Source organism: Mirounga angustirostris, unplaced genomic scaffold, assembly GCF_029215605.1.
Source record: "Mirounga angustirostris isolate CCGP_5_RB_7025 unplaced genomic scaffold, mMirAng1.0.hap1 SCAF_2, whole genome shotgun sequence".
Classification (NCBI taxonomy): Eukaryota; Metazoa; Chordata; class Mammalia; order Carnivora; family Phocidae; genus Mirounga; species Mirounga angustirostris.
Window position 1 is genome coordinate 70,922,436 of NW_026991710.1, and position 25,963 is coordinate 70,948,398.

Consider the following 25,963-nt stretch of genomic DNA (forward strand, 5'->3'; position numbering starts at 1 on the left):
GATCTTGCCATTATGAGCTGCACAAGGCTCCATTTCCTAATCTGTAAAAAGGTTAATTAGAAAGGCTTCCCTGTGTGATTGTTGTAAAGAATAAATGAGATAGTATATGCAAAAGAGACCCTTAATATTCATTTCCCCTTCTCAATCTTCTAAAAAAGCCAGGTTAGAGTCATTCATGCAGCACTGCTCTTGTAGATTTTTGTTCAGAACAAGATTCTGAACCATATATGCACAAAGGCATAACTGATCATGGTCTAAGGAAACACCAAAAGGGGTGACAAGTCATTCCTTCACCATTAAATACTATGTTTGGCTTAATACTCAAGATATCTAATGTCCATTTCCCCACTAAAATAAAATCAATAAAAGTATAATTCAATGCATTAACTTAATCAACAAACATTAATGATCAATGATTCAACATTTTCTCCTCATTGCTAAACCTATGAAGAGTGCTAGGTATGGAGTTTGAACAAAACAGGACAGACAGATCTCTACTGCCGTTTTACCAAGTTTTACCAAGTTACCTTCAGGGAATACAATATAGAAGAGATCCTTGCACCAATGGAATGCAACTATTCAATTAACAACAGGACATTAAAAATTGCTTATGTTAAATGCATAATGCTGAGATCTGCAGAATCACTGCCAAACCCCTATTTCTATTTTTTTAAATACATAGAAACGCTACAGTGAAATATACTACATGCAAAATATTAGAAAATCATCATGACCATTTTCCTCTGATATACCAACAAATATTTTGGAAGAAGGAAATAAAAAGACAAATTTTCTTTCAGATCAAATCAAAAAAATTTGGATAAGTATATACATTATTTTCAAAGATTCTTCAAACTAATTTTGCAAACATCCTGAATTTGGCTCCTAAATTCCCAACCATTCATTGGCTCTTGTATATCAGTATTCACAGGATCACATAATAAATATTGGAAGTCTGGATTCCAAATAAACACACTTGGATTTTTAAAAAGTGTTTAATGGATGTACTTTATTAAAATGGTGTTTTGAACACGGAGATACATGATTTTAGTCTGTTCACAATTACTCTAATACATACATTTAAAACAATGGTCAAAGCAGCAATTACATCAACTCACTAGGAACAAGTACAAAGTACACCCAAGTAGCACTTTGGTTAAATTGTAAAACAGTGTACACAGGAGCAATTCAGCAGAAATTAACTTAACTTGGGACACATTAAGCTGCTCAATTTTGTACTGGAATCCAATGGCAGATGAGTCATTCTTGGAGGGGGAAGAACTCTATGGTTTCACAGCCCAGAATACTTAATTGACCATCAGTGGACCATTTGAGCCGCCTAACAACCAGTGGGAGCTGCCCGAGTGCATGGGTCTCATTCCAGATACCAAAAGCAACAGGGAGGTCATCAGAATTTGGCTTGCAAAGACACAGCATTTTATTTCTGCTTAAGTCATCCAGGTAAGTGAACCTAGTAAGTACAATAAAAGGTAATCCAACCAAAATTTTATGTCACTTTCCATGGATAAGAGTATGTGAACAAATGAAGTGCTAAATACCAATCCAGGTTTGTATTTAACTGTTTGATGCTAAACTTTAACCACGCCTTGCCCCGCCTCGAAGCATTTTCTTACTATCATATTACCTTGAAACTAAATCCTTGTCCATTCTTAGAAACTAAATGTCCTGTCTGACATTGAGGAGTTAGCACAGACCCAACTCATTCTCTGCCAGGATTTTTAATTAAAAAAAAAAAAAAAATCAAATTCCTCTTTGAAAAAATAATTTTTATTCAGATTATGTACTAATAATTCTTCAAAGCAAGTAATTTCTTTTTAATTTTGGAACTTGAGAACAGTTCACATCATAGAGTACAGAGATTCAAAACTGTTTCCTTCAAAACAAACTAATTTTTTTTTTCAGAAGAAAAATGCATAAGACTTTGAAGCACTTAAACACAAAAATCTACAACAAATAAACAGTTGATGGAGAGCAGGACAGCATTACTTTTGAATATATTAGGTACTTAAGAACTTATACTTGTGAAAAATCACAATGATTTTTAAGAATATTTTGCCAAGTCAATGTTGGCAAATAGTTTGGCAACACATTTGATAAAGATGATTGATATACTACATATAAATGAAGGGCAAGTGTAAATTATAACAGATTTAGGTTTAATTACATTAATATATAATCTACACTATACCTACACCCACATGGTAACAGCCACATGGCAAATTCACAGTTATAGCTAAAAAACTATATTTAGAATAGTCCTTTTTTCCCTACTATTTGCATAATTCCTTGTAGGCTTAATATCTTTTGTGGATTACAATAACCTACAAATTATACTTCAACATTGTGGCTTAAAAAACAAACACCCATATGTTTTTATGCTTTAGTCAAAGTTGATTGATTTCGAGTTTTAAAAGCTTTTCAGATGAAGCAGAGCAAAGTCCACCCCATACTAAGGCCTAGACAACCCTACAGATTCCTCTTTGTTAAACCTGGCAATCTGCCTCAGTGCATCAGTGACTTTTGAGCTTGACAACATCACTCCCACCCTGTGAAGAATTCAGATCAAAAATGAAACCTACATTTTCAGAATGTCATTTTGTGCTTTAGAGTTTTCATTTGCTTGTTAGTTTGGAAATTCTCCATACTCCTAAATGAAGCTTCTATATTTAGGTTCTGGGACCTAAACGTATGTCAGAAAGAGCAAGAAAGCTTTCCAGCTTTCTTAGCCTACCTTTGGTTCCTCACTTCCCAGACAATGAACAGGAGACTATTTTCTTTCCTGTAATATTTTTTACTTTCACTAAGCTTCCTTGGGAAAAAAAATTGAAATATTTCTTTTTTTTTTTTTTTAAGATTTTATTTATTTATTTGACAGAGAGAGAGACACAGAGAGGGAACACAAGCAGGGGGAGTGGGAGACGGAGAAGCAGGCTCCCCGCTGAGCAGGGAGCCCAATACAGGGCTCGATCCCAGGAACCTGGGATCATGACCTGAGCCAAAGGCAGACTCTTAACGACTGAGCCACCCAGGTGCCCCGTGAAATTGAAATATTTCTTTGTCAACTTTTTTATCAAAGGAAAATTCCTGATTAATAAATACAGGAAAACTCAAGATTCATTTTCTTCCATTCCCCAAAAGATGAGAAGATGTGAATATTTATATCGGGCCATCTTCCTTCTAACAAACCTTTAAATGAAAACATAAAAACAGACAACAAGTCGACCATGAAAACTGAGAGTGGAAGGTATATTTTCTTCTTGGTTTCTTTTTTTGTTTGTTTTTACAACAAAACTCCACATCATTCTTAACACTCAGTATTTTCCTCACATCCTATTATTTTATTTGCAAATTACCATATAGCAATGTAGCTTCAACATGCTAGTCTGCTTCTGTGTGTTCCACATCAATTAGCCACCATAAAACATCTCCTACAGCCATTTTAAATTCACTTCCTCACCTGCCAATAACCGTTGGTTCTCTGCTATAAAACTGCCCTCTGTTTGTCAGGAGTCCTTGGGGATAAACATACCAGTAATTTAAAGCTAACTGGTGAAGGAGCTATGCAGGATTGTTCCCTTTAATTCTCTATTACTCCAAAATTTAGATTTGTACGTACACCCACACATGTAACAAATTTACATTGTCTGCCAAAATAAACTGCAGATATAATTCCAAACACGCATGTAGAGATGCACATTTTAACAGCAAACTTACATGCAGATATAAAGAAGTATAGTTTTACATTCCTAAGTTACACTAGCAAGCTGAAATACAGAATGCTTTAATGTTCTAGATTTATTGTTGTGAATCACAGAAATAAGCGAAAAGGAGACATAAACCTCACACTATGTCTGTAGCATTGTCAGTCAGTGTGGTATCATTTTTACTGACACATTATCCAACTTGCTGAATCTATACAAAAAGTGACATAAACATACTATATACAATACACAGAACACGAAGTTAGAGATAACCAATGGAACCTTCACACAGAATACTTGATACCGTCAGTATTTAAGTTTGTATAGCTTTGACCAAAAGACTCAGCCTGTGCATGCTTTTCTGATATAAAGGAGTAGTCTATGTATCTGTATAGCATTCTTAGCTACAGAAAAAAGAAGAATGGAGACCAAGGGACACAGCTGAAATACGAAAGTGCATCGTTGTCAACACGCACATACTTTAGCAATGTCATATTATCTGAATTAATGTCTTTTGCATTGTGAAGTTTACTAGTAAGTGGTCCAAAATACAAAATATAGTCACACGGAACTCCGTTTTCACACTTACTCCTCGGTAGAGCTATTAAAAACAAACACTTGCGGCGAACACATTGCAGAGCCGTCAAAATGCCTACTAGTGTTGAAGACCTTGAAGGCGAGAATCTGTTCAAACGAATAAAGAACAAAAATGATCAAAAGAAACTCATAGCTGCCTAAGAGTTTTAAAAATTAGAACTGTAACACTCAGCAAGTGTGTCAAAACCACTTTTCATTTGCTCACTCAACTTCGAGACTCACAATAACTGAATGACACACATATTTATGCTGAGTATGTACAGCTGAACATAAATATGACAGCTACTTATGAAAAACTACAATGTAGATGGTTAGGACATTTACACTGTGTACTAATCTAGTGAGTCACAGAGTCACCCCGACACAGCTGACGCGTTTGATCTACTAAGTTTCTTGACATACTCAGGGAAGAACTGTTTCACAGAAATTCAGAGTCCCAGCAAGCAGTCAGGCCCATCGTCCACTGGAGGCAAAGCTTCTGCTGAATGAGAAGTTGACTTCAGAGTTCTTGTACTTCCCCCAGGCACCAAAAGGCACCACTACCACAGTACTGTTATCTTCACTACCATACTGGATTGCCTGCGAGGTTTGGCAGGAGGAAGAAGAAAACACGGGACATGAGAGTCTGTACAAAGAAAAGTCACCATTCCTCTGGAAGGCTATAATCCCACGCAGAATAGCTACTAACCCAGTTACTTCGCATTCATTCAACATGTATCAAGGTCCACACAGTTTATTAGATCGTACACAGAATAACAGATGACCCCCCCAAAAAAACAACCATATTAACTATATTCCACTGTAGCAATTTTGGCAACAGAAAGACCAGTGGACTAAGATCAAGATATGCTCTGGAAGAAGAAAATAAAGCATTCAGCACAGGGACTAATACAAGGTAAAAATAACCTAAGGAAATGAAAGTGTATAAGATAGAACAACGATAAGGTTTATTATGTTCCCTACAAAATGGAAAAGTGGCATAAACTAAATTTCTACAGTAGGAGAACTGTAAATCAATTTTAAGAACTAATTCAAGGGCGCCTGGGTAGTTCAGTTGGTTAAGCGACTGCCTTCGGCTCAGGTCATGATCCTAGAGTCCCTGGATCGAGTCCCGCATCAGGCTCCCTGCTCGGCAGGGAGTCTGCTTCTACCTCTGCCCTCTTCCCTCTCGTGCTCTCTGTCTCTCATTCTCTCTCTCTCAAATAAATAAATAAAAATCTTAAAAAAAAAAAAAAGAACTAATTCAAATAGCAAATGACAGGGCGTCTGGGTGACTCAGTCGGTTAAGCGTCTGCCTTCAGCTCAGGTCATGATCCCAGGGTCCTGGGATCGAGTCCCACATCGGGCTCCCTGCTCAGCAGGGAGCCTGCTTCTCCCTCTGCCACTCCCCCTGCTTGTGCTCTCTGTCAATCTATCTGTCAAATAAATAAATAAAATCTTTTAAAAACACAAAACAATGGGGCGCCTGGGTGGCTCAGTTGGTTAAGCGACTGCCTTCGGCTCAGGTCATGATCCTGAAGTCCCTGGATCGAGTCCCGCATCGGGCTCCCTGCTCGGCGAGGAGCCTGCTTCTCCCTCTAACCCTCCCCCCTCTCATGTACTCTCTCTCTCTCTCATTCTCGCTCTCTCAAATAAATAAATAAATCTTAAAAAAAATAAAAAAATAAAAATAAATAAAAACACAAAACAAAACAAAAAACAAATACAAATAGCAAATGACACAGTCAGCATTATAAGAAGTGCTTGGGATTATATTCAACAGCAAATGTATTTCAAAAGAACTAATAGCCTGAGGCCAAAACTGTGAGGGAAAGGGTTGATAAAAATATCTAATATAAAAAGCATCAAAATATTGGTACACCTGGGTGGCTCAGTAGGTTAAAGATCTGCCTTCGGCTCAGGTCATGATCCCAGGGTCCTGAGATCGAGCCCCACATCGGGCTCCTTTGAAATATTTCTTTCTTTTTTTTTTTTTAAGATTTTATTTATTTATTTGACAGAGAGAGAGACACAGCGAGAGAGGGAACACAGAGCCCTCCTATATGTGTGTGTGTGTGTGTGTGTGTGTATGTTCCCTCTCTCGCTGTGTCTCCTATATATTTATTTGTCAGAGAGAGAGAGAGGGAACGGAGCAGCACACGGAAGCAGAGTCCCTACTGAGCTCACGGAACCAGCTCCCCCTGGTTGTGTTCCCTCTCTCTCTCTCTGACAAATAAATAAATAAAATCTTTTCAAAAAATTAAAAAAAATAAAATAAAAAGCATCAAAATATAAAAAAGTTTTACAAATTGAAAGACCAAAAAAAAGTTCGCAATATCAAGGTACTAATATACTTAACATATAGGAAGTTGTTACAATAACCATGAAAAAGACAAATATGCCTATAAAAAAATGGGAAAACGCTATACACAGACAAGAAATACAAGGATCTAACGAACCTGTGCAAATGGTTAGTTCCACCAACAAAGAAAAAAGATGCAAATTTAAAACACTAAAATTTGATTTTTCTACCTATCAAACTGGCAAAAAACTATTATAAGCATTTGGAGAAACAAATTTTTAAACATGCTAGAGAGAAGTATAGATTGGTATAGCATTTCTGGAGGGCAATTTGGCAAGCTTATTAAAAGTTTTAGAATAGGGCACCTGGGTGGCTCAGTCGGTTAAGTGTCTGCCTTCAGCTTAGGTCATGATCCCAGGGTCCTGGGATCGATTCCTGCATCGGGCTCCCTGCTCAACGCGGAGTCTGCTTCTCCCTCTACCCTTCCCGCCTGCTCATGATCTCTCTCTCTCTTCTTTCTAATACATAAATAAAATATTTTTTTAAAAAAGTTTTAGAATACAGTGTATCCTTTTACCTAGCAATTTTCTAAGAACTTTACCTGAGAAAATAATATATGAAGGAAATAGACATGCACAAGTAGATATAAGAACGTTTATACAGTGCTCTCCCTCCCTATAATATGGAAAAGTGAACATAAACTAAATTTGCTGATTAGGGGAACTAGTAAAAGAATTATGGTACACAAATACAGCAGAATACCATGCAGGTAAAATATCATTGCCTGTGTGAATGAGAACACATATATCTAAGACAGGGAGATGAAATGAGAAAAGAAGTGATCATCCACAGGATTGGGCCCATTTCTGTAATCTCATGAACCCACATAGTAACCAAGGGAATACTTCATGCTTGCCCATCTATTTTCAAACAAATAATGCTTTTTAAGTGAGGCCTTAAGTCTTAATTACAAATATTAGCACTTAAAAGTTTGGGCTAAATTTGCCTTCCCAGTTGCAAATGTAAAAATTGGGAAATGCAGAAGTAGCTGTTAAATTAAAGCATGACTCTAATGATCAGCGATGGCTATAACTTCAAAGAGCTATCTATTAGGTATCTTCAAATATATAGATAATATCTAATAGGATATTAAAGAGCACATGGAAATTTTACATTTTCTTTACTGGGTATTCCCCATTTTATCTCTGAGTGACATACTCATACATAACCTATCCATACATCTTTCTGAATTTCTGTTTGTTTTTTTCACATACCTTTTTTTTTTTTTTTAAGATTTTTATTTATTTATTTGACAGAGAGAGACAGCAAGAGATGGAACACAGGCAGGGGGAGTGGGGGAGGGAGAAACAGGCTTCCCGCCGAGCAGGGAGCCGGATGCGGGGCTTGATCCCAGGACCCTGGGATCATGACCTGAGCCGAAGGCAGACGCTTAACGACCGAGCCACCCAGGTGCCCCTCACACAACCCCTTCTTAAAAACCAGATGTGGACTATGCTATAGTGTTCCTATACTGGATATTTACTTGGAGCTGTCTAGTTTAATGGTCTAGTGGTTGAATCCGGGAGCTTGGCTGTCGGTCTGAAGCCCAGTTCTGCAACTTAAAAGTTTGTAATCTTGAATAAGTTACTTAACTTCTCAGCCTCTGTGCCTTGGTTTTCCTCATCTGTGGAAAGGGATAATACTAGCTGTAACCTCAGAAGGTTATTGTGATGATTACATGAGTTAAATATATGTGACTAGAAGAGTGTCTGGCACATAATAAGTGATAATACTATTAACTATTATTATAATTTCCAGTTGCTATTACTATCATATCAAGGTGTGTACAAATCCAAAAAATAAACATAGCACATTCCCTGGCACACAGGTTTTACTTAACTACTTGGGAGAATTGTAAACATTTTGGAAATTGGGAATATTATGGAGTCAAGTGTAAAATTCCTTGTAATACTAAAGGCTCAAACACAGGATTTCAAAGAAATCTCAAGCCCGTAGTAGCCCCTCCGGGCTGTACCAAGACCGGCACCTGGGTGTTCTTCTCTCCACCCCTCCCACCCCACACCACCCAAATCAGGACTTTTCTAGCAGAAGCTCTGCTCTGTCACCTGCTCAATCACTGCATGGGCTGCTTCATTGGGATCATGGCACTGATTGACAAAGTCACAGATCTCTTGACTATTCACCATGAAGTTAATTCCATCTGTAGTGAGGACCAGGAAGCTGTCATTGCCATGATGTAGCTGCAATCAGAACCAAATACACAGACTCAGCCTCTGAATAGTTTTAAAAATTCAAAGATTTTATCGGTTTGCTGAGTGGTCGTCTGTGTTTAAAAGCTTAACGGTGAAAATGGAAGACCTAGATTTTGGGCAAAATTAGCAACATTTAGCATCAAGCACCAAGGACAAACCCCACATGTCCTTAGTAACACCACAAAGGAAGAAGCTAGACAGCCAAATGATGAGAGGCAAGCACGCTGTAATGGTAGAGAGCACAGTCTCTGAAGCCAGGCTTCCTGGGTTTGAAATCTGCCTCTACATTTTGGCTAGGCAAACATAGGGGAGTTCACCTATGCTCTAGATTTATTTTCTCTGTAAAATGGGGTGGTAGTAGCTATTCTGGACAGAGCCTGGCCCATAGGAAACCCTATGTAAGTATCTGTTAGACACAATGAATATAAGCGGGGTAGCTAGAAGACCGGAAATCATTCAATGAGCAATCTCCTGCTGCCATCGTTGGGAGCCTCTATTACCTAGTACTAGGTACCAGCACTTGCAGAGAGGTAAGTGTCAGCTCACAACTGGGTGTGTGTTGAGGGAAGTGTAGTATAATTGGGGCACTGATTGGTAGCATGCAAAAGATGTCAGAGAGAGGGAGGAGGGCGATCATTTAGCTTGGTGCAAAAGGGAGGTAAAGGTCTGATTCCGAGTGGTGGTGACACTGGGTGACCAGGTGTCGGGGAGGAAGGGCACTAGAGCCATCTTACCAGGTGAATTCCAGCAAGCAAGGTAAAGCAAAAACCAGGCACTTCATCCTACAGTAAGCCAGTATTTTATTTTATCTGAAAAGTTCATCTATCCTTCCATAAACTTTAAAAGGCATGTTAGCTTCAATTAAGGCTTCTAAGAAAGCCTATAGCTGGAAACAATCCTGCTTTCATTCCTTGCATGTGTATCAGCTGTTGCAGATTGTTACCTTAACCCTCTTTGTTTCTGGTTCTGCTATCACACCACTGGTTTTAAGATCCAAATCTCCAAGACTCCTTGTCATTGCAAGTCTGCCATTCACGTGAGGCTGTCCCAAACTATTCCAAGCCACAAAACCACCACATTTCTTGATCCTGGTCCAAGAAAAAAAGACTATGACATGATACCCAGGAAATGAAGGCACGGTTAAACTTAAGATGAAATCAGTTTAAAATGCAAGGTTTCGGAGTGCCTGGGTGGCTCAGTCGGTTAAGCTTCTGCCTTCGGCTCAGGTCACGATCTCGGAGTCCTGGGATCGAGCCCCGAGTCGGGCTCCCTGTTTCTCCCTCTTCCTCTGCCCCTCCCCACTTCCGAAGCACGCACTCTCTCTCTCTCTCTCACTCAAAAAAATAAATAAAATCTTTAAAAATAAATAAATAAAAATAAAATGCAAGGTTTCATTTATATCTTGAACTATATAAACAGCATCCTCATAGAATGATCAGTGGAGGTGGTACCTTTCTTTTTCATCTTTTCTTTCTGGAGTATGGTCAATGGTCAGCTTCATGGGTTTTCCTTTTCTACACAAAATAGCCCGGCTATCCCCAACACTGGCTACAACCAGTTCAATACCATCTCTCACGAGGGCTACTGTGGCTGTAGTCCCAGAGGTCAGAAGGGTTGCTGCAAACATTATGAAAAAGAGTGTAAGTCAGTGACAAACAATTGGATATGGAATTTTTATTACAAAATAAAACACAGGCATGTTAAACTATGCTGAAATGTACCATTCTAATCTAACTAGAGCTATGCAAATAAAATGCAAATGAACTATGTAAGTAAGAGCATGCAGAGAAAGAGGTATTTAATTCAGTAACAAGGCTCCATGCAAATAGAAAAAGTTGCTAACCTAATTTGGTAAAAAGTGCATCACTGTCTCCACATGGCCTCTATTCATATGAACTAGAGCTGACTTGAACTGATATTTATGACACCCTTGTGTGTATATCAGGTGTCAGTATTAAAAGTATTACATTTTAATTAGATTAGCTAAAATGGCAGGTTGACCTTCAGGTCTACTGAGTTCATTCAGGCAAGCTGACTCTTCTAAAATTTCTATGCACTCAGAAGGCTTTCTCTTCCATTTCTTCATTCCTATCCTATGACAGTATTATCAGTTAATAAGCTAAGCAAGAATGCCAAGGGCGTATCAGTTGCTCTTCAAGTGCTATATTTTATATTCTTTCCTTCTACAATTGTTTTATTTTTACAAATGTTCACCCAAAAAATCCTCAAATGGTTAAAGGTTCACATTCTTTTCTATTTATCTTTGTCCTCCCCAGACATGAAACAAAGTTACAGTCATCGTTATATTAGGAAAATATGGGGGATGGAGAATGAAGTTCATTCTAGTTTCCCAAACGCTTAATGCAGTTCACATTTAATTTTCTCTGACCAATAACACAATTAAATGTCACTTGGCTTGAGGTTGCCACTGTTCCCTTCATCCAATCCAAACTGAATTTTTGCATCTTTCTTTCATTTACTCAAACCGCATCTATCCTAAGTTCTTTACTATTTGTTAAAAATTTTGAAGGTGCATTGAGCCTTGCCAAAAGTGAGAATACTATGAAATTAAGGGCTAAAAAGTAAAGCAAATTGGAAGAAACTGAAAAAGATAACTTATTTAAAGCAGGTATTGTCTTCAGTAACATGGTTCATTCTTTAAAGCATCTAAATAAAATATTCAGGTGATCATCCAAAGATGATTTCTTCTTTAAAGGTAGATTTAGGAAAAATGAAGTGCTACTGATTTGACTGATTGAGGCTCAATCTTTCCAATTTTTTTCCCCAAAAAGACAATTTAAAAAATTTCATCAGTAATACATTTTGGATGGATATATATATACATAGATATAAAAATATATTTTCCAATTGGTATATTAAAATGCCTGCTTTAATCAGAAAAGTAAAATGGAGAAAACATTAATAAATCCTACTTAATCTTTTATATCCATGCTGAATCTAATTTATTGAGAAATAGCATTTATAGTTGCACTATCTCCCCATTAATCTTTTGATTTTGGAACTGTTGTGCAAGGTAGTATCTGAGCAATGCTAAAACACATTACATGTTTGTCATTGTATAACATAAATGTTTTAGCGTAAGAATCAGTGATGTTCATATTACAAAAGTTAACTTTTGAGTTGCCCAAAACATTATACGGTAGGACGTTCCCAGTTTAACCACTGTGACCTTTTCCAATGATAGGAAGCACCAGGCAAGAGAGTACAGGCATTCACTCAGATGCTACCTGCCCAGGGAACTTAGTATTCCTCTCCTTCGCTTAAATGGTCAGCAGCAGCTTAATTAGCTTCATCAAAAGAGTTAAAAATTCACGAACTAACACTTCCAAGTTTCGCTGTTCAGGATTCTATTGTCATTCATGGCCACCTCTGCCACCCAGGAATTTAAAAGAGCTTGAGTTTTAACCAACCCAACTTCACAGTTCCAAAACCCCAGGATTTATGGGAAAGTTTTCAAAACTAACTGTAGATTCTGGTTTGCTAAGCATCTAATAAATAAAGATTAAATAAGCATTTATTTCATTTAACATTTAACATGGAAGTAAAAATTCTCACTTTTTGCCCTAACAACATAAACTATAAAACTAAGACATCTTTCAATAAGGTCTTAACACTCACTGGACATTTCCTACTGCAAGTCATCTCAACTAATGGGACAAAGAGGATGTGGGAACCTTCCAGTAGTCCAGGCTAGGAACCGCTGGACTCCTTCACCTGGGACAAAATTAAGCAGATCTCTCTTTCCACTGAAGCCCAGCATATAGTGTCCACGGGCTCCAGGTCTAGAGCTGCTGACCGGGCACAGTTCTCTGCCACAAATAACACGCACAGAGGCAAATAGGAAATTCACCCAGGAATTGTGCTCAAACATTACAAACCTGCAACACAGGGGAGGGCAGAGAAAAGAGCTGCAAAATAAGGGGAAGGTTTTTATTTTGGTGAAAATTTCACTAGCAAATTACATAATATTCCAGGAGGTGTCGGATCAACGAATTCAAGACTCAGTTTGCCCAAATTGATGGTATTTTGTAGTTGAATCCATTTTTTCATCACAGAGTAAAACTTCGTAGTTTCAGAGCTTCCCACGGTTGGGAAAACTATATACAAATGCAGGCATACAAACATATATGCAGTATACCACCGACACACATCTATACACTCGTTCTCTCTCTTTCACATGCGCACACCACTCACACACACTTTAACAGTTAGTCCTGAGAAGTAAATCAGTACCTCTAGGAGCTGGAAAAAAGGCACTGTCAATTTGATTGGTACCAGTATCAGAATTGTCCCAATAACTAACGGGAAAATTCATGGGTTCAGCAGTGAGTAATTTGTATCTGACAAGCAGTACGTAGTTAGAAAGGATGTGCACTACAGTATACCACCAAATTACTGGGATTCAAATATATATTAAGAAGGAATTAAAGCACCTCCTATACCAGATACAAGAAGTAACATATTTGTTAATGATGCTTAATGCATTTTTTTAGTAGACTGATTAAATTAATTGTTTAAATATAGGCTAGTAAGGCTCTTGAGCTCTAGTGCATGTTTATAAGTTTATGGGATTCACAAAATGGGTATTTCTGCAGCTCTCTCCTTTCCCCAGTGTTGCAGGTCGTCATATCAAAAGAAAAATGATCAAGTTTCTGAATGGCAACATAAGAGTAAAAGCTGTACTTTTCAAGCTGTACTTTCCAAAGTGTAACCCCCCCACCCGCCCCAGTAGTTATTGTTTACCATGTAAACAATAATATGTATAAACCAAAATGGTTTTCAATATTTATTAAACATGGGTGTTCCAGACACGTAGGACTCATGAACACCAAAATCCAAGTAATGAGCTGAAGCAGTAACAGCACAATAAGTATCTCTTCAGTGTCGTCCCTATTGTTCTTTTCTTTTGGCTGCGCCCAATATAAGAAGACTCAAAAACACTGCCTTTCTAACACTGGTGATTTCGAAGAGATCAGGTAATGTGAAGTGCATGGACGTTTCCGTTGGAACTCACAATGTTGCCACCAACATCTCACGCCCTGAACATCAGAGCGAGTCTTCTCTTTTTGATCCATCTGTCTCTTGGGGAGCTTTGCTGCTTTCAAGCCTTAAGCAATCTAGAAACACTTGGAAGAGTTTATAGAATGTAAAGGACAGTAATCTCAGTTTTCTACCACCCCGTTTGTTTTAAGTGAGGTTTGTTCATCAACAGGAGAGTAATGGGATATCATTTGAATTTGCTGGCTGGTTTCATTAACTGTAAAAATACACAACTGGCATGAATTGAATACAAAAAAATATTTAAAGAGGATGATGAAATTAGCTTCATAAATAAGGGTAATTTCAAAACGTGTCAACAACAAATCAATAAAAATAGCCAACAATTTTGTAAGGGCAACGTTCTTGCTGTTTTTGGTAAGTGGCATTCTGATTTTCTTCTCCTCAAACCATCCCATTTTAAACTGAAATAGTAACTATTTTAAATGCTAACAAGATAATTTGAAGCACTTTATGCAGATGTGACAGTTTTGGACTAAATTCTTGAAGAGGAAAATGTTTTATGTTCACTTTATTTTTTTCACTTTCTCCCAAGAAAGCTAATACAGTATAATTAAGGTGTACTCTTCCCATTTATACCCCAAATTCTACCATTACTGATTCATTCCTATGGTTTAACCAATCTCTTTTCAGCCTTCCCCTACTTAAAATTCAAATCCACACAGGAGTGATAACTCATTAACACACACACATTATGGTAATAATTTGGTTAAATTGGCTCTAGGGTAATCAAAGAATAAATTGCAATAACTTCAGTGAGAAAGAACATGCATGGAGACCAGGTCAGTCCAAATAATTATTGAGTGCCTTCCAGAGTCTATACAGGGTGCTGAGTGCTGGAGATTCAAAATGAATAAGCATGGTGACTACCTTTAAGCTCCTCACTGAAAGGGTTCAAGGAGGGGAAAATGGGACTGATGCTGATAGAAAAGGTTAAAAAAAAAAAAACACAAAAAACCTGGAAAAGGCAAACTGCACTTACTTCACAATTTTTTTTAACTGGCCTGGGTCCTACCTATAGCTATACCAAAAATAATATTATCCATTCTTATAATACTGATACAGCTTCAGTTCTTACTAAAAACCAAAAAAAAAAAAAAAGGTTTTAATTTAAATAATAACTTTGAAATCTGAAACATGTTTTTTTAATCCACAAATTGAAAAGTTAAACAACTTACAGCATCTATCTTCAGTGGCTTTAATATATTTGATAAAATAGGCCCCAAATATCAAAAGGCAATTTTTAGCAATGTTGAAAGCCTTGGCAACTTACTAAGAATAAATTTTTAAGTTGTTCCCAAAATACTTATTTAAAAACACACACACAGACCAAGTAATCTATAAGAATACATACAAAATAAGATTTAAGAACAACAGTGCCCTTTCTTTTGGTAGCAACTAGGTATTGTTCTGCTGTGCTCCATTATACTTGTAAACAAATGGCCATTAAATGGAAAGTAAATTTTAGGATAGCATATGAAAGTTCTAAGATCATTAGCTCAAGGTGTATGACAGACGAACTAAGTTAAATACAATTTGAATTTATTATTAGAAATTAATTATATTTTTATGATTACTTTCTTTGTACAATGGTCTCTGAGCAAGGCACCTTTAGAAAGTTTCTTTTAAGGTAGGCCAGTTAAACAAATTTTTTCCCTAAATTCAAAATTCCCTTGAATTATAATTTATTATTTAATAAAATGAAAGGGGTCCTCTCATATTTTAGGCCGAATCTCAGTTTTCAGCATTTTCATCGATTAGATCCTTTACCAAAGGGCTGACTGCACCCATGAAGGGTTAATGTTTTGACTGTTGGCCTACACATTCCCCATGATAAACTTGAGGGTTTTCTTCTGACAGGTAGAGGCCAGTAGGTTCTACCTGTTTACAGGACAGCTGGGGAACACCACCGGCATTAGAGCTAATAAACACCATGGTGTGAGATACAGCCAACCTGGTTATGGATGAAACCAGAGCATGCCAATATTCAGAGTCATAAAAATAAAACTACAAGAAGGTGTTTGACTGTTCTCTTCTACCTCCTATATTTTACCCATTAGGAACAAGAGCTCAATCTTATACTACAATTTACCTTCTCTCAACCTCTATTCTCAAAGGTGAGGAGCCAGCTGGAAGGAAAAAAGTCCAAAGGAATGAAGGAGAAGAGAAAATGGGCCGAATGATCTACAAACAAGAAAACAAATCCCTGAACAAAGAGAGTGGACTCTAATGCTTTTCCAAAAAGTATGATGACAGTAAGGTTCTCAAAAAAGGGCAGGAAAAATCTTGTAAGATGGCGAATAGAGCCATCCTAGTCATCTTCTAGAATCCTCCTCATTAAACATGCCCGTGAGGGAGGCCACTGTGGTGCCAGGAAAATCCCAGCCCTCACCCTGCAACTGGGCCTTTTAGGTGAATTGAGACTTTCTATCCCTATGCTCTCAACTGCAAATTGTGAAATGTTATTTCTGTGGTGCTTTGACTTCCTTTAAATAAAAGGATGAACCAAACACAGATTAATATTGCATGATTCACTTTCAAATCAGTTATGAGGTCTGTATGCATACATTAAATGGTCACTGCAGAAGTGTTGAGGATTACCTTTAGGAACAAAAGATTTGGGGGTCAGCTAACTAGAAAACACCAGCTATGTTTTTCTGAATGCTTTTGATAAATTCAGTGAAAATCAGAAACATTTTACTTTCAAAATTTAAGGACATACAATACGTAAATTTTAAAATTCAGCTGACATGTCCTTGTGTTTAACAAATAAAAACAAAAACAAAGTCTTTTAGAAGTGGGAGAAAACATATCTTCCTTCTGAAGATTAAACAGAGTAGTGCATATTACCCATTGTCTTTTCTTATTTAGGACCAGTTAGCAATTTTCTTTTTGTCTGGACAATTACTATGTGGCTAAATGAGATTACCCTATAGTCTATCTCAGTACTTACTCATCAGGTTCATCTAAAAAACCAAAACAGTAAACCCTCCCATACTATGGACCTGCTGTCCATATAAAGAGCAAATTTAAAAATTTTTTAATCTTTTTAAAATTTAAATTCAATATCTGAACCATTTTAGAGCTTCAATTTTTAAAAAATTGTTCAAGATATTTCATTTTAAAATGAGGTACTAACACTACATTGATTCCAAACAGCATTTAAAGTTATTTCTTATATAAAACCACTTTCAATATAAGCATCCTCACAAATAAACTTACATTCCCACCCCTAAAGGGCTTAAATTGTTTCCTTTCATTAGACATGCCCCAAGACCCTAAGGAATGTGATTGTTTTACTTACCATCAGCAGACAGGTGGGCATGCCTTGCAAAGGCTTTATCTAGTTCTAGAAAAGCCAAGGTCAACACAGTTTCCAAGTTCTTCTCCTTAGGAAGCAAATCCCTTTGTGGAGAGGAAAAAAGAGTCCCAAACAATCATTTTATAATAGGTTTCTCTTCTTCACCTAGGTCCCTCTGGCTAGCTGTTACTCCATACAATGGACCGCCATGGTTTGCCTTCAGATGCTTAAAATCCACAGATTAACAACTCAAATTAGGAAATAACTAGACACGGAGATAAGCCTTTAAGAACAATAAAATAAAAGTCCAAGTCTCCGTCCTTAAAGATTAATAGTCTATCCACAACCCTGAGAGGTCAAAATTCCTTCAAATAAATGTACGCCACTGAGTTCAAAACATGAATAAATCCACTGATGAACAGCATGAATAACTACAGGAAGACAAGAAATAGTCATATGTTCTCCCCCTCTTTTAATTCAAGTCATATGATCCCCAAAATACATTAGTAATTACTGCAGTAAATAAACTTTTTAAAGAGCTCCAAAACACCCTCACTAAATGCATTCTCCCCATCCTACTGTCAATCATCTAAAGCCATTCATACCCCTTGAAAGAATTACCATTTATTGAAGTACTATATGCCCTGCACTGGTAGGAGTAAATGCTTTTCCTAATACGTGAGATCCTGTACTATATAGCTTGATACGATCACAAATCAAAGTGCTGTTGATCCTGGTCAATGCTTTCACCAGGTGAGTTGTCAAAATATACACTGCGGAATGGTGGTAACCACCAGTAATAAAGGGCATGCTTAAGCCACTGCTTGTTCCTAAAACAGTATGGAACCACTCAAATTTAAGTAGGTTAACAGGGAACATCATCTCGGCCAAAAGGTTAAAGTTTAAACATGAAGTATAAGGTAAACTGCAAAGTCAAGAGCGAAAAGTCATTGTACATACATGATGCATTTCTCCATGTGAGTGTGGCAGAAATCAGCAGCTGCAGGTCCGCCGTGCCCGTCGTACACGGCAAAGTACAGGACCTCGTCTGTTAGCTGAGCGCTGTCAAATCGGTCTTCATTCTCTTTCCGTTTGCCAATATGCGAGGCGCAGCCTACGTTTTCCAGGCTGATTTTGGGGATTGGCTTGCCGTACTTAATGCTGGGCGGCAGCAGAATGGGCTCATCGATGCGGTTATCCCAGATCCCAAAATTATCCCAAGTGGCCGGACGCCCACTACCATCCGGGTCAAACCGAGAACACCTAGGCTCTGAAGTGGAGCTGTGGCAGGTAGGCGTCAGCCGTTTGTCGTCCTGCAGTAGGCGGGAGCTTAGCAGCACTCTCCTTCTCACGTGGTTCCCACCACTTCTAACCAAAGTAATTAAGGCAGCTGTGGACATAATCAACTCCAAAGGACTCAGGAATGAGGGAAAGGTCAATAGAACAATAATGGAATGTCTTCAAGAAAAATGATGTGACTGGGGAGAGAGAGAGAGATTCCATCAGTATTTCCACATATAACTGATGTATCATTAGATATTACCAAAATGTAAGGCCATAAAGAATGTGGCATCCAACAGCCTACTTCTAAGAATAGTGGATCAAAACCAAAATTGATTTACTTACCCCTTTCACAGTGTTTAAATTCTATTAAAATGTGACAATGTGTATATATCATATAGAACAAGTGTTTTTCAAACTTTAACCTACAGTCACCCGGGGAACTTGTTAAAAGGCAGATTCATTCTGATTCAGTCTGCCTGGGGTGGAGCCTGAGATTCTGCATTTCGAGCCAGCTCCCTGGTGACAGCAAACTGCTGATCCAGCAGGCCCATACTTTGCATAGCAAGAATATAAAATATGGGTGTAAATAAATATTCTTCCCTTCATTAACTCCCTTGCTCTAAAGAAAGGGTAGGGGCAAATGTTGACAGTATCAAAGTCTCTTAAGGGAGAAAGAAATAAGAAAAGTAATTGGTTAATAGGACGGTTCTGTACTCAGAGTGCCCAAGTTTTAGCAAAGACACAATCTACGATCTAAATTCTGTTTTCTTTTAAGATTTGTCAACTTACTGAACTTCACATATTTCATTACTATGGTTAATGTAGAATGGTTTGGGCAAACACTCCCACAGGCACAAGGATGAGCCAGTTCCAATGTGTGTGATCACTGGATTAGGGGGTACCACCTTTGTGACTTATGAGCAACTGATCTATGCATTTACATTAACAGCTGCTGGTCTCCGATCTACCCAGCCCAGCAGCCCAGCCCTTGCGTGCCCTGCAGACTAGGAGCTAGCGTCCGAGCCCAGACCACATTTCTTTGAAACTATTACTCTGCCCCCCCATTTCTGGACTCTGCCCCAAAGCTGAATCCTCCCCTGGGTATTGTCAAGGGGAATTCTTACACCCCTGCAGGAAGGGCTGTGTTTCTGGCAGTTTTCCATATAAATAAGGTTCTAAGCAAAAATTCAACTCCACGGTACTTTGTTCTGTTACTTTATGTATTAAAAACCAACTGGAAAAGATAGCATAATGTCAAGATTTGATAATGCTGGTGGAGGGTATACAGGTATTATATTACTCTCAATTGCATGTTTGAATTATTTCACAATACAAAGTGGACTTGAAAAAATACCTCAGCAAAAGCCACATACACACAAAGCGCAACTTGAGTGAACCCATAAGTAAATGCACTGCAGATTTCAAATAATCATTTTCAAATAAATTTTTAGAAATCAGTCTAGTTCTGTGTAAGAGTAGTAAATAAAACAGTAGAAAGAAAAGATGAAATTCCAAAGAACTCCCTTAGGTATCTATGCAATGAAAAACATATGCGCCCTGCCTTCATAGAATTTAGTATAAAGAAGGCCTTCCAAAGAATTAATGTATCATGAAAGACTTAGGAGGCCATTCTTTCTGGGCCTTTTAGCTAATATCATGTACAAAAGATTGAAACTCACTTCTATGACAATATTAGGGGTGGAGGAGACATAGTATCTCTGGTTATCAAGTATGAAAGAGAAGCAACACATTAAATTACCAAAAAAAGGTGTTTATTCCTTTGCTGCTGTTTGAAGGTGATATTTTCATTCAGCGACAATAACTATGTTAAATAAAGGTAAGGACTTGTGAAGAAATTTCAAACTATAATACAATCTACACTAGGGAACTAAGTACTGATTACTGATGGAGATAATTTACAGAGCAACTTTAGACCATAAAGAAAAAAATAAAACTTTCAAGATACATTTATTAGAAACCATTACTATTTGAAGAGTGCACCAGAAGTTAGTGAAGTTGATTCTTTCTTCTTTTAAACCTAGCTATCGCTAACAATACAACATTTTTTTAGTTTCAGGTGCACAATATAATGAGTCTGTTTTTGTATAAGCAAAGTACTATTCTTTTGGCTTCAATCTGAAATCATGAAGGCTATATTCAGCCTTGGGCCATTTTGCAGTCGTTCACCTACTTTAAACAAGAGTTCTAGAATTAGAAGCAAATAAATATTGAGTACATTTTTTGCAGCTCTTTTAGGGCACTCTTCTCTTTCTTCTCTCTCTCTCTCTCTCCTCCAAAAAAAACCCAACCAAATAAACAAACAAACAAAAAAACCCAGAGCTGCATTTTATTATTATTTTTTTAATTAACATATAATATATTATTTGTTTCAGGGGTACAGGTCTGTGATTCGTCAGTCTTACACAATTCACAGCGTCAGAGCTGCATTTTTAGCAGGAAACAAATATCCATTGGAAACATTATTTAAGAATGAAATAAAATGGGGCATCTGGATGGCTCAGTCAGGTGAGCACTGGACTCTCGGTTTCAGCTCCTGTCCTGCTCTCATGGGTTGTGGGCTCCAGCCCCACTGTTGGGCTCTGTGCTCAGCACAGCATCTACTGGAGATTCTTTCCCCCTGCCCCTTCCTCCTCACACTCCAGCTCTCTCTCTCTCTCCCTGAAATAAATAAATAAATCTTACAAAAAAAAAAAAAAAGAAAGAAAAGAATGAAATAAAATGCAAGTTGGACAGTTTCTTTAAAAGCCTTGCTGGACTAAAATCAATCACCAACCTGGCCTCCTTCCTCATTTATTATCTGCACAATCACCTCAGGAAGTAAGCAGAGTAGTCATAGGAAAACATTTACTTTGGGGAATACTTTTGGCCTAGATGAAATGTGAGCCAGATATATAGCTAGTTTACAAAACTAGATCAGCACAACTTACGCAAGCAGGTGACTTCGTATATTTCCAATGCAATATAACTAAATCATATTAATCTCCACATTCTCTGGGGAAACAATTCAAAGAGGACCTGTGTTCCCAAGCTCAATAACTACTTTGAATTAAACCTGCACATCAAGAAAAGTTTCCTCCAGAGATTGAAATTAGGAATCTAGTCATCACCTGCCCCCAGTTCTCTGAAACACCCATAGAAATGACTACACACTGACTAGCAGACAAGAGAGTATAATTTATGATGTGGGGAAAAAAAACCCAAAGCCTGTGGAAAAAAAACAACAACACATCAGTGTTCTTCGTAACAAAAAGAGTGGAGAACAAATTGACAAACACCTAGGAGATATTTTTATTATTTGTCAGTTCAGCAATTATAAATTGGCATGTGTTTATCATTCTGCAAAAAAAAAAAAAGTTATTCAGGAATCCTTTATGTCACTATCTCAGTCAGACATCAAGGCTAGCTTTTTTTTTTTTTAAGATTTTATTTATTTATTTGACAGAGAGAGACACAGCAAGAGAGAGAACACAAGCAGGGGGAGTGGGAGAGGGAGAAGCAGGCTTCCCGCGGAGCAGGGAGCCCGATGCGGGGCTCGATCCCGGGACCCTGGGATCATGACCTGAGCCAAAGGCAGACACTTAAAGACTGAGCCGCCCAGGCACCCTAAGGCTAGCTTATTTTTATAAACCATTTTAACATTTATATTCAAGCTTTGAAAGTAAAAGTCATCCAAAAGAGTCAAAGGGCAGAAGTAATTCTGCTTGAAAGCCGTTTGAAGACACAAAAATGTCAGAGCAAGAGTTAAATCAACTAAGAGCACAAGAACAGACTACCCACACATCATATTCAACTAGCAAAAATAAAATGCAAAAACTATGCTAAGCAAGAAAATAAAGATAAAGAACTTGGCTAAAATCCTAGTGACAGGTTATTTATATCAGCAACCTAAACTATATTGATAGTCATATACCAAAAGGAAAAAGAAAATGGAAAATCTTCCTTCTAGACCAAACTTTTCCAAATCCCTTTTTATTTCCCAATCATAATAAAAATGCAGGACCCACAAATTTACTTTAATCACATGAATTTTTAAAAATGTGTGAGTATGCACACATATATATACACACACAGAAACCCTATATATTCTACATATGTCAATAAATAAATGCCTGAAAATATCTTTCTTTTTCATCATTTTCACATTGATTTGTGACCAGGCCTTCTCCATCTTCTTCCTTAATGTTTTAACAGTTTAATATGATACTTGAAAGTCCTGACACAGAACTCTTGACCAGCGAAAAGTGTTGGCACCTGGTTTAACAATTCTGACTAGCAGGAGGGATTCTCAGCAAAGAGAGTTAAATTGGAAGTAAGCTCGGAGACCACAAGAGTAAGCACAGATTCTGCGTGAGGGCACTGCTGAAAACCCACATCCTGAGAGTAAGAAATCTCAGGTGAAATGCATCAGGAAGGGAAAAAAATGCATTTGGTTTGTAGTGAACTTTTGAAGTACATACTTGATTTAAAAATAAAAGGTGGTGAAGAAAAGCCACAATTTACAGCTACAAGATTGCTATGCCAATTTTGCATCTTCATATCACTCCCATTTTATAATCCCTCAATGGTTTAAATATCTCAGAGCTGTCCAAATTTATTTTTGGATAAGAGAGTCACTCACTGTCTCTGTCAGGAGGATACACTTGGGATTTGAGTTGAACTGTTGACTGCTGAAAGGTCAAAAGGGCAATTTATTGTTGTAATTTTAAGTGCATGCCAAAATCATTCAGGCGTTCTACGGTTCAGTGCTACAGAAACTTCTTAGATTGATCTCTCCAGCAAAAATATTTAAGAAAATATTCATATTTGCCCATTATAAAGCAGCACTCAGGTATCTTCACATCAGTAACTTCCGCAAAGAAAACAACAGATAATTTTAATATTCTCAAAGCCAATATTTCTTTATCAACTTTTTTAAAGACAACCAATGCATCCTAATAAATTCAAATGGTATGGAAACCTCCCAAAAGTATTTCAGGAAATGTGGACTCCAATATCTTATCAGTACTCTGCTGGGAGGAAGGGAAACAAATTTTAATAGTCTACATGAGGGAAAGAACAACAATAAAAACCCCAAATGATTCCCCTTGGGTTTGATGTGAACATGTTTAGATGTGTGAATAGAGGAATGAAAGTCCTGAAAAGTATTCATTGTTCTATTTCCATAGATATCTTTTAAAACATCTTCATTAATGTGGATACAACTCACAGACCACATTCCAAACCTGCACCTTTATACTTCCTTAAGGATTTTCCTTGACATTCTATACTACATCAACAGCACATCTCCCCTCTTCTTTCCTCTTCTCTAAGATTCTAGTCAAGGGAGGTGCCTGTGTCGGTCATCAATAGAAAGTGACTCTGGTAGCAAGAAAAAAATCATTAGCAAGAACTCACTACTCAAAAATATAACTATTTTATTACCCAGTGGTGCACCTGTTCTCTTCCTCTAATACCACGACATCACTACTCTTCTTCAAGACCATTATAATCCGTCACTTGTCACTCATTCTGAAACCGGCGACAATCTCATTCTTGAGGATGGTGGAGGATGGGTGGGCTTAAGGGCTCAGAAGGGCTTAAGAGGCTCAGAAAGCTCAGAAAGGCCAGTGGAGCTCTAGGGACTCCAAATTCCCCGGCTATTTCCACCCGGACTCTCGTCTTTGTCGCCTCCTGTGAAATCTCTCATCTACACGAAGCGGTTGCTAAAAAAAAACCCATCACCAGCCACAAGGCCTCTCTTGGCAAAGCAAAACCCACACCCTCGGATGGACACCAACCAGGGCTCTGCATCCTGCTCTATTCCGGTCCCCTGAAACGCTCGCCCTCGGACAGTTCAGGATCCCGGGCTCGCTCGCTGGCTGTGACAGATGAGTAGCCAGTGTGATACACTGCAGGAAGCACACCCTCCCGCCCGCGCAGCGCTGCAGATGGCTGGGCTCCCTCCAGCACCTTCCGCCGCCCCGTCTCCGCCTCCCAACCACCCTCTCCCCGCATAGATCTCGGGTGTCGCCACATCTCCCTCACCCCGGTTGCATCTGCAGCGGCGACGCGACGCTGACCCCTGCAGCATCCTCCAGTCCGGGGTGCGAGCAGGACGACCCGGATCCTCCCTACGGAGAAACACGAACGAGCGGCCCCCGCCCCTTCCACCATCCAGTCCATGGTCCCTCCTGACTTTCAACCCCGGCCCACTCCACTCGCAATGGTGACGCCCCCGCCTGCAGTCAAGTTCAAGGCCGAGTGCGGGGGTCTCGGCGGGAAACGCCCACTGCCTGCAGGGTAGCCGGGGTGGGCCCCGACAGGACATGCTACTCATGACCTCCAAAGAGAAGAAAGCGGCGCACAGAGAACCCAGACGCTGACTGTGGGGCTGGGGGATTTAAACCTACATTTCCCCTTCCCTCCCTAACTCTCCGTTTAATCTCCATTCCGCAGACCCTGAGTGCGGGCATGCGACCCCGCCTATAAATAATATCATAAACTGTTAGAAATAAATGAAGTGCACTCTCTAGGCTCTTACCTCGCGATGGTTACGTCCCTGGAAATTTTCTAGTTAATTAACGGAGGGCGGGGAAGGGACTTTCCTGCTGGGTAAATAAGATTGCCTTCCCCGATATTTCTGGTTTCTGGAGCGAGAAGCTAGCACAGCCACTGGCTCTTCTGCTGGAAAATCTCGAGAATTTTTCGCCCGCAGTGAGCCAGATGGAGAGGGAAGTCTGTTCCGGCTGACTGACGGCAGCTCTGGCCAATCCGCGCTCGGAGAGGCGGGCGCCGGCCGCCCAGGCCCCCGGCCGCAGCCAATCATAGAGCCCAACAGGAACGAGCCTCCCCGCAACTGCAATTTGGTTTGGCTGACTTTTAGCAGCTCGCGGTAGAGGGACGTCGACCCGAGCCAGTAGCGGCTCGAGGTGACATCCCGCCCCCCCCGAAGGCCTTGGCGCTAGGGCCAATGAAGGGGCGCCTGGGAGGTGGGTGGGATCGGGAGACTGGGTAAATCGCCAGCCTGTCGAGGAGGGGTGTGTGTCCGTTGTGGCTGGGGGGGGCAGTCGTTGTGACAACTAGGAAACCGAGAACGAATGCCAACACTTTGCCTGGGCAGAAGGGCTTGACAGGCATCTGGTTGCACTGCTATTCTTTGGAAAACTCACAGTGCAATGTTCTTCGTGACTGAACAGGCATCTTGTGGTCCCTTGGGAATGTCGATTCATTTGTTCGACAAGTATTTCTATGTTTATGGAGGAACTTTCGTATGCCAGACACTGTGCTAGGCATTGGCACCGCAATCCTGACACAAATACACGTGATTTCTGCCTTCACGGAACTTAGTCTTATGAGGAAAAGGGAGCAAACAAGTGAACAAATGAAACAAGAATCACGTCAAGGACGGAAATAGACAAAGTGTGGA

The 25,963-nt window shown here is 38.9% G+C and overlaps 1 protein-coding gene across 4 annotated transcripts; it reads right to left on the reverse strand.

Moving 5' to 3' along the window:
- Positions 1-981: 981 nt before the first annotated feature.
- Positions 982-25,366, reverse strand: PPM1K (protein phosphatase, Mg2+/Mn2+ dependent 1K). Of its 4 annotated transcripts, XM_064584783.1 has the most exons (9): positions 25,079-25,361; positions 18,214-18,731; positions 17,257-17,357; positions 12,773-12,802; positions 10,325-10,490; positions 9,817-9,961; positions 8,727-8,861; positions 4,722-4,898; positions 982-4,406 (listed from the first exon to the last, which is right to left on the reverse strand). In XM_064584783.1, exons 2-8 carry the CDS (start codon positions 18,651-18,653, stop codon positions 4,767-4,769), a joined length of 1,149 nt encoding a protein of 382 aa, XP_064440853.1. In that variant the 5' UTR covers positions 18,654-18,731; positions 25,079-25,361; the 3' UTR covers positions 982-4,406; positions 4,722-4,766. The 4 variants fall into 4 exon arrangements, with proteins under 4 accessions (XP_064440853.1, XP_064440855.1, XP_064440852.1 ...); XM_064584785.1 differs by lacking the exon at positions 4,722-4,898 and having other exon boundaries at positions 25,079-25,366; XM_064584782.1 differs by having other exon boundaries at positions 982-4,898.
- Between the last annotated feature and the right edge of the window lie 597 nt (positions 25,367-25,963).

Excerpts from the sequence above, each read along its gene's own strand:
- PPM1K (XM_064584783.1), bottom strand. The coding sequence starts at position 18,653 with ATGTCCACAGCTGCCTTAATTACTTTGGTTAGAAGTGGTGGGAACCAC. Across the intron at positions 9,962-10,324 it reads AGAAAAGATGAAAAAGAAAG|GATCAAGAAATGTGGTGGTT; the intron begins GTACCACCTCCA and ends TTCTTGGACCAG. Across the intron at positions 4,899-8,726 it reads CCCATGCAGTGATTGAGCAG|GCAATCCAGTATGGTAGTGA; the intron begins GTGACAGAGCAG and ends CAAACCTCGCAG.